Source organism: Cataglyphis hispanica, chromosome 7, assembly GCF_021464435.1.
Source record: "Cataglyphis hispanica isolate Lineage 1 chromosome 7, ULB_Chis1_1.0, whole genome shotgun sequence".
NCBI lineage: Eukaryota > Metazoa > Arthropoda > Insecta > Hymenoptera > Formicidae > Cataglyphis > Cataglyphis hispanica.
In genome coordinates this window covers 588,107-603,429 of record NC_065960.1, presented here as the reverse complement: position 1 = coordinate 603,429, position 15,323 = coordinate 588,107, and the positions used below count along the sequence as shown (strand labels likewise).

The window sequence follows — 15,323 nt, the reverse complement described above, 5'->3', positions numbered from 1 at the left end:
ATACGGAAAAACGTTCCAGACAAAAGTTGTTTGATTCAAAGGGGGATATGAGATGGTGTCATTGGTTTGCTCTTGAGTGAATATGCCAAGTTCATATGGAGTTTGTTCAGGATAATGTCTTCTTTTTTATTAGATAAAAATAATAGCCTGGGAAGAACCTATCCAGCCTGATACAGTATATATAATACAGAATTTAGCTAAAAACAACTCAATTATTTGACGTACATAGGATGACAGAGAAATACAATCTTTTGAATGCTTACAAATTAATATAATTTAAATTAGAAACTAAACATACCAACAATCAAAAGAAAACAATCAAAAGAAGATAAAAATTATTCAAATATTAATAAAGATTAATACTTAGATTAGAATATCATAGAGAGAAATGAAATAATTAATTGTAAGATAAAAATGACCTAGAATGAATTAAATGCCAAAACATAAATAGGAAAACTATATAAGATAACGAAAAATACTATAACTAAACTTAAATCTAGATATTCAATTCATAATTAAAATTTCCTTTTTTTTTAAATGAAAACAACATAAATTTAGATTCGTAAAATATCTATGCACAAAAGTAAATAAAGAAAAAACAAAAGTTTCAAACATACTAAAAAAAAGACACATTGTATAACAAGAACTTAAAGTAATCAAATTCTTTTATTAATATTCATAAAAAATGATAAAATTATATCATTATTTAAATCCGATAAAATGGATTCAATTGGCAAAGGTAATGTATTATATACCTTGCATTACCTCCTTCATCAATGAAGTTCTTTCTCGATCAAATAGCGAACATTCCCAAAAAACATGGTTGGCAGTTTCCAACTGGTTACATGCCACACAAAGCGGGAAGTTCACAATACGGAATCTGAACAAACTCTCGTTAAGAGACGTATGCGAACTTCTTAATCTGCAAATATCTACGATTATTTTCCTACTAAGAGATGACTTATGAAACCAGCTGCGTCTAGAGAATGAAAAGTAATTCTTAAAATAAAAAGATCCACAGTCAGAACCAGAAGTCTTACACCAATCAAAGAATTTATCAAACATTTCAGCTTTCCACAAAAGTCAAAAGTAAAATCCTGAGTAGGAATACTGATTTGGATATCAATACCCAATATCTAACTATTTTAACTTTGCGATCCGCTAATTCGTTACCTCGGATTCCTTTATGAGCGAGAATCCAAACAAGTTTAATATCAAATCCTGTGTTTTTGAGAGAGAGAAGATCTTCTCTAATTTTAGAAATAAGATAAGATTTCTTGCCAGAAACATCAAAATGAGATAAAACAGAAAGGACCGATTTTGAATCAGAAAAAATTGTGACAGATTTGATTTCTTTAGAGCTAGAGGCCTAATGGTCTCTAACAAAGCCATTGCCACAACCTGTAAAAATAGAGATAAAATTGGGAACTTTGAAAAGTTTAGATAAAGATTCATCAAGATTGGTAATAGCCAAAACCAGTAAATCTAGCCTCCTTCTATTTCGAGCTAAATAAACAAAAGGAATTATTTAAATCGACAGCAAATTTATTTCTAAAAACTAAATCAGGCTGACTTGAGAAAGATAATGCCCAGATTCTAGGTCAACAAATATACAAGATAGATTCATAGTTTTTAGAAAAACCTGGTCTTGCATTCTGTTCCAAAAGATGAGAGTAATTTTTAACAATTCTAAAGTAGTTAATAACTAATATAATTAAATAATATAATATAATTCTAAAGTTAATAACGAATATCCAAAAATCATAATTTCTAATTTGATAAGAAAACTCAACTAACTTTGCTTTAAAACTTCTACAATTCCATTGAATTTTCATATCGATAAAGAGGTCTCCCCAGAAGGAAGAAGCGAAATTAGAGAAACTTTAGAATTTAGCATTTTAAACCATGATTTTCTACCAGAAAAATTTGGTAAGGAATTTTCAATGAGATTTATAATACATTTTATAATATATCAGTTGAGGTGTCTCTTTAGGAGGGATGATCTACATTCATCCTTGTCTGTTCCGCTGCAATCTTCCTTGCGTACGAAAATCTATCTTGAGATCCGAAGTTCTTCAAATTCTTGGATTGAGGAAGATTCGGGAAATGTTTTGACGACAATATAATAGAAGAAGAGTTCAATGAATATGATGAATGGAGTGAGTTATTAGATAAACCATCTATCAATTATCTGGCTTCTGAAAAGGAAATATTATCTGTAGCCATAATTTTCAAGATATTAGAATGTTTAATGCCGGGCATTTTTTATGTAAAGTGAAATGAGAGCCACCCTGGTGGAAATAATTTTACAATTTTTCACACAAAAATTATGCAAAACTATGATTATAATTACAACTTTTAAATTATTTCTATGTAAGTTTTACGTCAAATTAGCGATTTGGGCCATGTTTGTAGTTTTTTATAAATTTGCGTAGAAACGTTGTTTTTTTATAAACTATTCCATACAGCACTGGAAGATTGCAGAAACATTGCATAGACTTTTATATTGAAATATTATATGGGAGTTGCAAAATGTTTCTACAATGTTACTGCATGCAGCAATGTTAAAATGTCCGCTCTTAGAAATATTATAATGTAAGACTACATTAATGCTACGGTGTAACTTATTTGTAACATTGTAATGCGTTGTTACAAATATGCAGACCATTCAAACTTAATAGATTATAACTTTGAAAATATCCAAGAAAAATAACAAAAAAATCGTTGCAATTAAAAATTATATTAAACAATTTTCAATGTCTGAATTCCCTGTTTTAGGGTCGTATCAAACAAATTAAACTGATAAAAATAGTTATTTTACTTTTAATCTTACTAATCGCTCTTTGCAAGCTTTTTATATAATCATCGTGACTAAAAATTAAATGCGGAATAAATAGTGCAACATGTGCCGCATAGCGGTAAACGAACAAACTAACGATTACCGAATTGTTGTTTGTAATGCTTTTGAAATGTTATTGTAACATTATCATGAAATATTACAATTACGTTCTAATAATATCTCAAAAATATTGCATTATAATTTGCAAGATTGTAACATTACTGCAATGCAATTGCAATGTTCTAGGGGCTAATTGCAATGTTCTATTTTTCTGAGCATTAATATGTGTGTATATGTTTCTATAAAGTAAAAAGTTGTAAATAGTTGTAAATAAATATATTTCTTATAAAAATGTTCATGAAAAATTGTTGAATGATGTGAATAGTTCTGATTTTTTTATAATAATTTACAACTTTTACAACTTATTACATCGCTCATGAAATATTGGAAATCATGGAATGGTATAGAAAGTTTGTGAATAGTTGTAATTTTTACAATAATCTATAATTTCTACAACTCATTATATTGATTACTCATTATATATAATGATAACTCATTACTGATAAAAATATTTATAAAAAACTATAGAAACGTTAAAATTTTTACAATTACTATAATTTACTACAATTTACCAATGATTCTCTACAATTTTCACAAATTTGTAGAAAATTGTGATTTGTTGTTGAAAATTAGAATTTTTAGAAGAAATGTGTAAATTATTATAAAATTATTTCCACCAGGGCATCACAGTTTATTCAGCATTTCAGCATTTTCTGTTGTACATCTGTTTTCTTTGCTGATAACATGGGCTTTACCACAATTTAAGCATATTTCTTCTTTATCACATGCTTTACTCATGTGACCAATAGAACATTTATAATAGATCCTTACCGAAGGAATAAAGATAGGACTGGAATGCTGATTCTCAAAATTTTGATTAAGTCTGGCAATATTTGACCTTTAAATTCAAGGCAAATATTGTTTGAGTCCTTCCATTTACCTGACTATCAGTTGACGTAATTATTTTCTCTATTAATAAAATTAACTAAATTTTTTTCTAAAAAAATGTCCAAGGGGACTCCCTGAATAATTCCTTTTCGTTTTTTGAGGAATCTTTGGATATAAGCTTCAATTTTCCTATCTTTTAAATATTTATTCTAGATAGCACGATGGCTTTCGTGATAGAATTGAAAGTAAGTTTTCAGCAGGATCTAGATATAGATAACATATCTACATATTTAATGCCAATACCAACCACAAATAATATTCTGGCAAGTTCAAGGATTGGAAGAGGTCTGGATTCTTTTTTTCAATTTGTTTACATTGAGGAAAATCTAAAAAGGTCCTTTGTCTTTACTATCAAAAAGACTATCTTGAGCAATGTCCAAATTAACCTCAGTTTTATTATTGATTTTAGGTGAAAATTTTGGGCTAATAATACTAACATCTAAGATTTTCTTAAGTTTTTTCATATTACGTTTTGCTTTCATATCTGAAGAAAGACTTCCTTCAAGGTTATTTTTGCTAGAACCTTTGCGAGAAGTCGAACTCTCGCCTCTAAATGTCGAAATTTCTAAAATCCGCTTGGATCTTTCATTTTTCTCAGATTTAAACTCCATCTTATCTTCTTCTATTCCCATATTTATATCGTTTTGAAAAGAATTGGGATCATTAAATACATTGGAAGATTTATTAGCAGAATCTTCGAAGTCTTCGAGGAGCAAACCCTCTTTTCCTCTTGCAATCCCGGGATGATCCCGATTTTGTGCAAATTACAAATATACGAAAACCAAAATTAAAAATAACAAATGTAAGCAAATTTTAAACAGAAGGAGACTGTTTGCGCCCTTGAAAGAGATATAAAAATACAGAAAACTTAGATTTTTGTTAAATTGTATTTGAAGTAATCTCTAATGCAATGTTATCGCTATAGGAGCAAAAGACGATCTCCCAAGAGAGAAGATAATATCTAATACGGCAATTCACGTCGCGACATCTAAATGCTAATTTAGTAATCGCATTTTTGGAAGCTATCGCGTTGCCTCGGCCCGATGGGTTTTCTCTCCTTCTTATTGTCTTTTGTTTTCACAGTCAGTTCGGACGTTATCCCATCAAGACACACTTACGTTGTATCGTTCTTAATCATATAAATCTTATATATCACCACATTATTGTGTTTCATATTCTTTGCCTTTATTTTTTCCACCGCGTTCGCTCGTTAAGAGAATTCAACATTATTTTTTTTAAATAGAATCCCCTATTTTTTATTGCATATTCTTATAACTTATCTCGAGAGCTTTTTAAAACATTATAATAAAATATTTTTCATTAAATATTTTTCAAATTATTTTATATTTTAATCTAATATATTTTTATATAAAATATAAAATATCTCATAAAATATTTAGTTTTCGATAATCTTACCGTAATCCTTTTATGTACAGAATAATGAAACAAATCAATTGTAAAAAAAACAAATAATTGTAAAAAAAATACTTCGTATATAATTACATATGATTTATTTCTAAAAATAATTATTTTCTTTATATCAATATATATACTAATATGTATAATATATACATATATACACTTATTTATTTATTGCCAATTATATTAAAAACATTTTTTTTAATAAAATAATATTTTTGCTAAGAGTTCGCAATTATCAATAACAAAAACAAATATAATTATTTAGTTATTTAGTTACTAATTTGTGTATGTGTGTATACTCTTATATAAATATTTGTCATAGGAATTCGTAGATGAGAGATACTCGAGAAATGTACCATTTGGCATAATGTGTTTCTACTAGAATTTAAAATGCTGTTCCACTTAAAAAAGAATTGAATATCATATGAACAATGTGCTGCCTATAACCATAAAAATACTAATAAATAGTTTCTCAATATTTTATTTTAATAAAGAAATATTAATTTATAACTATTTATGAGAATCATTTTGCATATTCAATTGCACACAGATGTTCATTATAACAATTTCCACAATTTTAAAAATTTTTGCAATAATCTGAAAAAATTAAGTAATAGATAAAAATTTATCTATCTTATGCAAGTTACAACATTTACAAGTAATATAATAAAAAAGATTGTAAATCTTTTTTCTTTGTTAAGGGGATTCGTAAGATCTGTTTTTTAATGATCAAAACGCAAATATTAAGTTAAAGTGTTTAATCTTTTTGTTTATTATAGATATCGACAAATCCTTTTCCATAGTTAAAGTATATATAATAACGGATTCATATAAAAAGTGAAAAAAATACAAAATTACAATTTTATTATCGGCTTCTACCGTCAACATTTATTTAATATAAAAGATTTGTAATCTGCACGTGTCTAATCAGTAGCCACCAGACTCGGCATTTCATCAAAGAGTATCAGTGAACTTAAAGAAATGAGTTTAGAAGCTTTGTAAAAAAGATAATGCAATCCAAAATTTCCATGCATATGTGTGCGTGTGTGTGAGAGATCGAGGCTCGAGAATAGAACAGAGCAGTAGATTAATTGCATGATGTCGCGAAAGACTTGCTGCAATCTTACATGACAAAGACGGACATAATTATACTATCTTCGTATCTTTCATGTGTGTAGAGCAAAATACATGTATGCAGAGTACGCTAACATTATTGCAGTTTCTCTATCTTTCTTTTTCAATCATACACTCTGTCCCTTTCTAATCGCTCGCTCACTATGTATTATGTATAGTTTCATGCTTCTCGCTTCACTACGTTCACTTGCGCTTCTCTCTCTCTCTCTCTCTCTCTCTCTCTCTTTCTCTTCTTTTGTTCATTTATTATTCTTTCATTCCCATTATATTTTTATATTTGTTCAACATTTATTCTATTTTATTCTTATCTTTCTACACGTAAATAAATAAATAAATAAATTTATGTATTTTTATTTTATACATAAATGAGATCTACAATACAAGTTATTTTCTTTTTTTATTTTATTATAGTTAAATACAACAAATGTATATACAAAAACACACACATGTATAATATTCTTTTTATTTATAAAATACAATGTTTCATTTATGCTCTATAAAATAAAGATGAATAAATTAATTTATTATCATGTAGAAAAACGAAAATACAAAGAATAAAAATAAAGCAAATAAAAGAATATAGTAATTGCAATGAATACAATAAAGAACAAGCAGAGAAAAAAAAGAAAAAGAGAGAGAGAGAGAGAGAGAGAAAGAGAGAGAGAGAGAGAGAGAGAGAGAGAGAGAGAGAGAGAGAGAGAGAGAGAGAGAGAGAGAGAGAGAGTGGGGGGAGGGGGAGGGAGAGAGGGTTGAGGGGGAGATGGGGGAAGGAGAGTGTTGTGAGTGTATGTGTGCATGTAATACGCGTACACGTTCTCACACACACACACACACACACACACACACACACACACACACACACACACACACACACACACACACACACACACACACACACACACACACATCGCGTATAGCAAACAGCTGATCGAGTGCTGTAACGGGGTGATTTAGAACAATCGTTCGTTTTTAAAGGATCGTATTCTTGAATGATTTCTTAGATCATTTTTCCTTTACGAAAATTTTGTGAAACTTAGTTTTTAAATTATAAAAGAAAATAGTGAGCGATTTACGGGATGAGTACGTTGTAGCACTCGAGTGAGCTGTAGCGAGCGCCTCGCATCGAATGGTAAGCGCCGCTCCTGCTTACCATATGTACCTGTCCCGTAATTCGCTCACTATTTCCTTTTATAATTTAAAAACTAAGTTTCAGATCAAATTTTCGTAAAGGAAAAATCGTTTTAGAATTTATTCAGGAATACGATCCTTTAAGGACACTATACTTGTCTTAATACTCTATATATATATTATACTTACAATATTATATTATATACTTATAATACAATACTGTTAGCTATGAGCGCTACTGCTGCAATACGATACAAACGAGAACTGTACTTTTGTCCCAAGACGACCGTCTTGGTCAAGACGACCAACACATTTCTTACTCATAAATTTTCTGTTTCGGACTTTGATCGTAATATCTCCGTTTATATTATATGTAGAACGAAAATAAAGATACTTTCCTCATATAATTGAAACTCAAGCTATCAAATAAGCCTAGTAAGAATTCAATCCGTTCAGCAATTATTGAGAACTGATAATCTCAGTTACTCTTAATTGGCTGTCTCGCGTATAGATACACGGGGCGTCTCGCCATTGCTGCGCGCGGTCTGCTTCGCGTTCACTTGGCGCGAGTCACTATCGTGTCTCTTGATATCAAAGATTACAAAGAAGGGCCTGGCGAGCAAGACTTCGGAACTCTTTGATTTGTCAAAACAAACCGAGATAGGCGAAAGAATCAGCACAGTAATTTAGGTGCAATTTTCTAGTTTATTGAGACTCTATAACATTCGCGAACGTTTCGATCCTTTTTTTTGGACCATCCTCAGCGCAAATACATAATAAATTAACGAATTTCGACAAAGGCGCATATAAACGTTTTCAATATGTGAACATTAAAGTCAGGGCATGTCAGTTTTGTTAAAATAGATTAATCAAAAAATGATAAAAATTAAAGAAATTCAAATTATAAATTAAGCGGTGTGAGCGTCATCCATAGGGTATGTCTCTCCATTGTTCGAGGGCAGTGGAAATGTGGATACAATCCATTAGTCAATCGTGACGATTCTTTACTGTATGCCATGAATGAGCATGCATATCTGAACAGTGAAGAAGATAACACAATGGGATATATATACATTTTTATAAAAAAGACATAACTCTAAAGAGACATTTCAAATTTAAAACTTACGAAGTGATTGATTGATCCCATACATCATGGAATGTCGCATAGTAGTAGTTTTAAATTTTAAATTAATGATTAACAAAAGTGAACACAAATAATAATAAGACCCCATGCTAAGCTTAAATTAATCAAACAAGTGTACTTATACATAACACGTGCGCAGTAAATAAAAATGTGACTCTGATATAAGCAATTTAAAGAGTGAGCGAGATCAATATATCATCTGTAATATGTCTAGGCCAATGTGTAAAGTCAAAGGTTAAACTTTCGGGAGCTTGTTTATTGTCTTGACATACGCCTCATGTAAGCCCTCTTTGATTTGTCTTTGATTTGTCTTTGATTGTCATCTCGCTTGCTCCTTCATTCTTTCTTACTCTCTCTTTTGTTGACTTTTCAGCATCGGAATCTTTTCTTATCTACAAAATATAAATCTTTTATAGAATAAAAACTGAAACTTGCATTTTGCATTTTATTAGTATGAATATAAATATAATGGATTAATAAGATTCTTGCGATTAAAATAATACCAAACATGACATAAATCGGATTATTTTTAATCAATTATCTAATTATGATTACTTATTTCATTAAAAATTATACGATTTATACGATTTATATCGTATTTGGTATCATTTTTATCGCAAGAATGTCATTAATCCATTATATTCATATTGATAAAATGCAAATTTGTTTTTTTTTTTTTATAAAATGTTCATATTTTGTAGATATAAAAAGATTACCGATGTCGCATCATCCGGATACGTGCCCATCCGGGCACATTATGTACTTGTGCTAATATGCGCAAAGGTACTCTTTTGCAATTTTTTTTTTAATGTAAAATAAAAGTTAAATTGATTTTATACATAAAAATATTATTTCTATTTTACAAAAAAATTATATAAAATTAACTATTTATATGTATATTAATATGGATTATTCTGTATATTTATTATTATTTGTATTATCTTTGTATATTACATATTATATGTTATATATAAAGTGTCCATCAAAATTTAGAAATTTAAATTTTGCATTAGAATGTATATTTATTAGTATTTTATTAGTAACAAGATTAATATTAAAATTTGATAATTTATCAATTAATTATCGTATATAGAGTAAGCGAAGCTCGGTTATCAATTATTAGATGCATGAATCACAGGCGATCATATAAATCGTAAAGTAAAAGCTATTACATTTTATAAAATACTGCTAAAAAAAAATTGATAAAAAATTTTATTATTTAATATTTCCAGAATTATTCTATTGCAAAATTTAAATTTAGGGACACCTTGTATGAACAATGTATAATGTACAAGGATAATACAATTATTATTAATTATAGAATAATGCATATTAATATACATATAAATAATTAATTTTATATAATTTTTTCGTTAAATAGAAATAATGTTTTTGTTTTTATGAAATTAATTTAACAATATAAAAATAATGTTTTTATTCGATCATAGAATATTAATTTATAAGAATAAACATTTATAAAGATGTGCATTAGTTTTCATTTTCATCATTACGCGATATCTATAGCAGTCAGTATGTAAGTATGTAAGTATGTGTGTATCAGGTAGTAAGTCGGCTGTACGCACATACACATGCAACAGATGCACGCGATCGTATCAGTGCGAGGAAGGCTCAATCTCAATTTGTCGCGTATGTCTTGTCCTTCGCATAACAAGAAATTATAGTGTGTTCAACATTATTCCACGTTCAAGTTTGTTGTATTTTTGTGTACAATTTTTAATATATAGTGTGTGGGAGGGTTGCAATGAGACGCAAATATAACGAGAAAAGCTTGCCTCTCTTATTATATTAGTAAAATAGTAATATTATATGTTATATTAGTAAAATAATAGTTACTGATACAGTAGTTAGTTAGCCAGAGGCGATTAATTCGTGAGTTGGTTATTTCACACAAGATGCGATTTGCATATGCGTAAAATATATGCCAGAGGCTATCAATTCGTGATTGTTTTAAGAATATTTCACATCAAATGCATGTGCGCTTTGGTTAAAAAATATATGCTAGAGGCGATCAATTCGTGAGCTGGTTATTTCACACAAGATACGATTTGCATGTGTGTTAAAAAATAAATGCCAGAGATCATTAATTCGTGAGCTGGAGAGGATATATTTGGACAAATCTCAAAATATGTGTACTTATGTCCTATTAATATATAAACATTCACATTTGTGTGGTGAAAAAGTTTATAACACTGAGCTCTCGATCATATCGATTATATCAAATTGCATAATGATGGTAAAGCTTTATTATCGTATTCATAAAGCTTATCATGATATGCAAAAAAATACCAAGAGAAAAATCTTAATGCAAATATCTTTATTGGAAAGAAAAAAATACTTATATGGTTGTGTCTCACAAGAATAGGCGTTGGAGGAACTTACTCTTTATTTAAAATATTCAAGATATTGGAAATTCAATATTCAAAATATTGTAAATTCATTATTTATATATTATTTATAGAAATTATTATTTATACAAATACATAAACATTTACATATACAACAATTATATATATATATATATATATATATATATATATATATATATAATATTTTATACATATATAAAATATATTATATATATGTATACATAAATATATAAAAATGGACACAAATGACCAAATGGCATTTCTCTTAAAAAATATAAAGAGGAGTAAATATTATAATATAAGTAATAATGAAATTGGGTTCAAATGCAATAAAGACACACATGTATATTTTACTATTACATGCTTAGATATGTTTGGATATATCTAATGCTAACAATAAGGCAGTAAACAATAAAGCAGTATATTGTAATATTCTCATTTGAATATATGGAACACAATGGAAAAATTGCATCTTCTATTATGCATGTTCGAATTAATTTAATACTGTCGATAATAGCAGAATTACAAATGCCGGTATTATCGGCAAATTTAGTTACGTTTAGATGAGGGCGCTAACCCATCGGAGTTCGCCCATCGCTTAAGGATCTTCTTAAAGAGTTTAAAATTACTTTTATTAATTATTTTTTTAAATAAAATCATAAATTTTTTTATACAGAATAATAGACGGATTTCCTTTCGAGTGCAAATAGAGCGGGTTAAACGAATAGAAAAGTTCTGTATCATTTAGCGATGTTTACAATAATTAGAGATTAATTAATTAAAGAAATAATTAATGAGACAAATTAATTTTAAAAAATCGGCCAATTCGCGCGAGTGGAAACGCAACTCAAAGCAATAAAAGGTCGTTTTACAAAGGATAACAGCTATATACAAGTGGCAGGATTCTAATATTACGTGCCGATCGTGCATGTCATTATCTCCTTTATAGAAACCCCATCAACTGCTTCGTCGCGCGGTTAGTATTACGTGATAATAAGAGGTTCTTTCTCGCCACGCACTTTCTGCTTGCGTTGATTGTACAATCTTTTTTAATTAATATCTCATTAATTATTGTGAAGATTGCAAAATGGTACAAAATTTTTCTACTCGATTTAAGTCGCTCTATCTGCACGAAGAAAATCCGTCTAATACGAGACATCCTGTATAATATCAACAAATTTAACAACTATTAAAAATATTTTACCTTTATTTACAGAAACAAAGATAAATGCAACTTATGTATATCGATTGTACATCAAATCCCAATTAATTATTACCCAAGCTTTAAAAAAATAAATAAATAAAGTTTGTGCAACTTTAAATCTAAATAGTTTATTAATTATTATGCATAATAATTTATTTAAAAAAAAATAGAATTTTATGTAGAAGAAACAATTTTAACATTTGTTTACTTAAGTTGTATCTCTATTACTCTCTAGTACTATGTCTTTATTTGAGAGTTAAGAAAATAATTGATAATATATCATTTTGGATCTTTTGGAAAACTGATAATATATAGGTGGACTAAAAATATTTTTCGAATTGGCTACAAAAAAGATTTGGAAGAAGGTGATCTTTATACCACTCTTATGCAAGACAGGACAAGCCATTTAGGTAAAATTATAGGTAAAGCTTGGAAAAAAGAAGTAGAATCATGCGCAGAAAAGAAAAATGATTCTAAAATGATCCACAATTACTCAGAGTATTATTGCGCTGTTTTGGAAAACCATTTCTACTAATTGGATTAGCAGAAGCAGTTATGGAATTATTTTCTAGGTATATATTTTTTTTTGCATAAATATAAACAGACAAATTATATTATCATCTAACCTAATATTATGATTTAAAAAAGCAAATATTTATTTTATCTATTTTTCCTTTAAAATAAATAAATATATGATACACAGAATATACAGGGTAAATCATTTTAATTAATACACGCAAATATCTCGTAAAGTAAGCAAAATGGAAAAAATGTTTTCTACAAAAGTTGTAGGGTTCAGAGAGGAACGCCTGATGGTGACCTGGTCCTTGACCTTGGAGTCAAATTTAAGGGTTATTATTTTAAGGTCAACTTAATTTTCTTAAATGGAACTACCAATTTCTCATATCATATTCTTGTAGCTGGCGTCGAGACATTTTCAAAGCACTATAATAAAATATTTTTTCATAAAATACTTCTTGAGTTATGAGACTTAAAATATCGTATGCTGCATGTAAAACGGCATTTTTAATTCTATTTTTACTTTAGCGCTATCTAGGAACAACGGCGTAGACGTAATAGTTTTCTATTCCCTTTAGAGTGCTTGATTAACGTGAGTGCCCCTTGCCTCTCATGATTCGAAGTGATTGATTAGCATTCCTTCAACATTTATCGCAGAAACTGTTCAAAATTATTCCCGTTGGCTCGAATGCATAACCTGATCCTCTCTGAGAAATGTCTGACTGTTCTAAGTAAAACAGTCCTTGGTATTGCCCTACAAGCCATTTTAATCCGTTCGATCATGTCTTCTCTTGTCGTCAGTTCCCGCTCGAATACGATATTTTTTATGTATCCCCACAAATAAAAATCAGGAAAATCTGGTGAGCAGGCAGGCCATGCAATTGGACCACCGTGTCCGATCCACTTGCTGTTGAGTTATTAATCCAGAAAATTTCTTATAATTTGTGCATAATGTGATGCTGCATCCAGTTGAAGCCACATTCTTTGCCTTGTCTCTAAATTAACTTCGAATAAAGCGGGTGATTCCTGAGGAACTTCAGAAAGTTATGTCTGTTCATATTTTCATGAAAAAAATATGGACAAATTAGATAACCGTTGACGATTCCACACCAAACTACATTCCAACGGTGTTGATTATCTCTTCCTTATACCAATAAAGATTTACATCTGATAATGACCAATAATGACAATTATGTGTGTACAATTCTCCGGTATTTTTAAATGTCAATTCATCAGAAAAAAGAACGTATTTGAAAAAATTTGCATCATGCGCAATCATTTGTTCGGCCCATTAACAAAACAGATATGCTGTCGCATATCATCATCTGGAATTAAAAACTGCGTTAGTTTGATATGGTATTAATAATACGATTTTTTCATTTTTTCTCAAAATTTTCACAACTGTTCTCTGAGATATACCTGTTTGTCTTGCTATTTTATGAGTTATGAGGATTATTGTAGGCAGTCTCTAAGACAGTTAGAACACGTACATCATCAACATTATAATCACGTTTAGCGCGACGACGGGTCTATTGATCCTGTTGGGCTCTAATTTTAAGCGTTCAAATGACGGAAGCATTCGTCTATTTGGATACCGATTTCGTAAACTCTCGCAACTTTACGGTAATTGCCAAAAGATTCTCCCAAAATTAGTAACATATCGACGAATTTTAAAAAAGTATAATCAGCCATGTCTAAAATTGGATAGAATAGTTTGGGAAAAAAATTTGCTTATAATAGTTAGAAATATTACGATGTAATTGAGCGCAATATCAATTTTCAAAAAAAAGTCAGTTTTTAAAAAGCAAAATTATACAATTTACCGCTTTCTAGAATTAAAAACAAATGCGTTGAGATGCCATATTAGTGTGTTGCTGAAAAACGTCTTTCTTTAGTGTTGGAATCAATTAAGCATCGAATTTCTTATTTAAATGAATATGTGATCATAAGTTCATATAAAATTAACATAAAACTATATTAACTATATTAACATAATTTTAGAGAACACAGTTTGATTTGGAATGTCATAATTATAATCTCCAAATTTTGCACTAAATTTTGCACACGAAAAAGGATTGTATGTTGTGCTGCGTGATGATATTGAATTGCTGTTGGCACTTGTGGCTCACGTCGGCTGTGTTATGCGCAACATATGATATTTCAAGTCTCATAACTCGAAAAGTACTTTATGAAAAAAATATTTTATTATAGTGCTTTGAAAAGATCTTGACGCCAGCTACGAATATGATATGAGAAATTGGTAGTTCCATTTAAGAAAATCAAGTTGACTTTAAAATAACTCCTAAATTTGACTCTAAGGTCAGAGTCAAGGTCACCATCAGGTGTCCTTCTGAGCCCTACAACTTTTGTTTAAAATTTTTTGTCCATCTTGCTTATTTTGCGAAATATTTGCATTGATTGTATTGATTAAAATGACTCACCCTGTATATCATAGATTACATAAATTATTGTAAAAATTTGTAAAATTTATAAAATTAATTTTTTTATTATTATTTAAATAAAAACATTTAAAAAAAC

General features: G+C 29.1%; 1 protein-coding gene across 1 annotated transcript in view; it reads left to right on the top strand.

Moving 5' to 3' along the window:
* The window catches only part of LOC126850757 (probable multidrug resistance-associated protein lethal(2)03659), a 209,410-nt gene that overhangs the window by 92,803 nt on the left and 101,284 nt on the right, over positions 1-15,323 (top strand). The window contains 2 exon segments of the mRNA XM_050594052.1: positions 12,582-12,744; positions 12,747-12,838. Of these exon segments, the coding sequence (XP_050450009.1) occupies positions 12,582-12,744; positions 12,747-12,838 (255 nt within the window).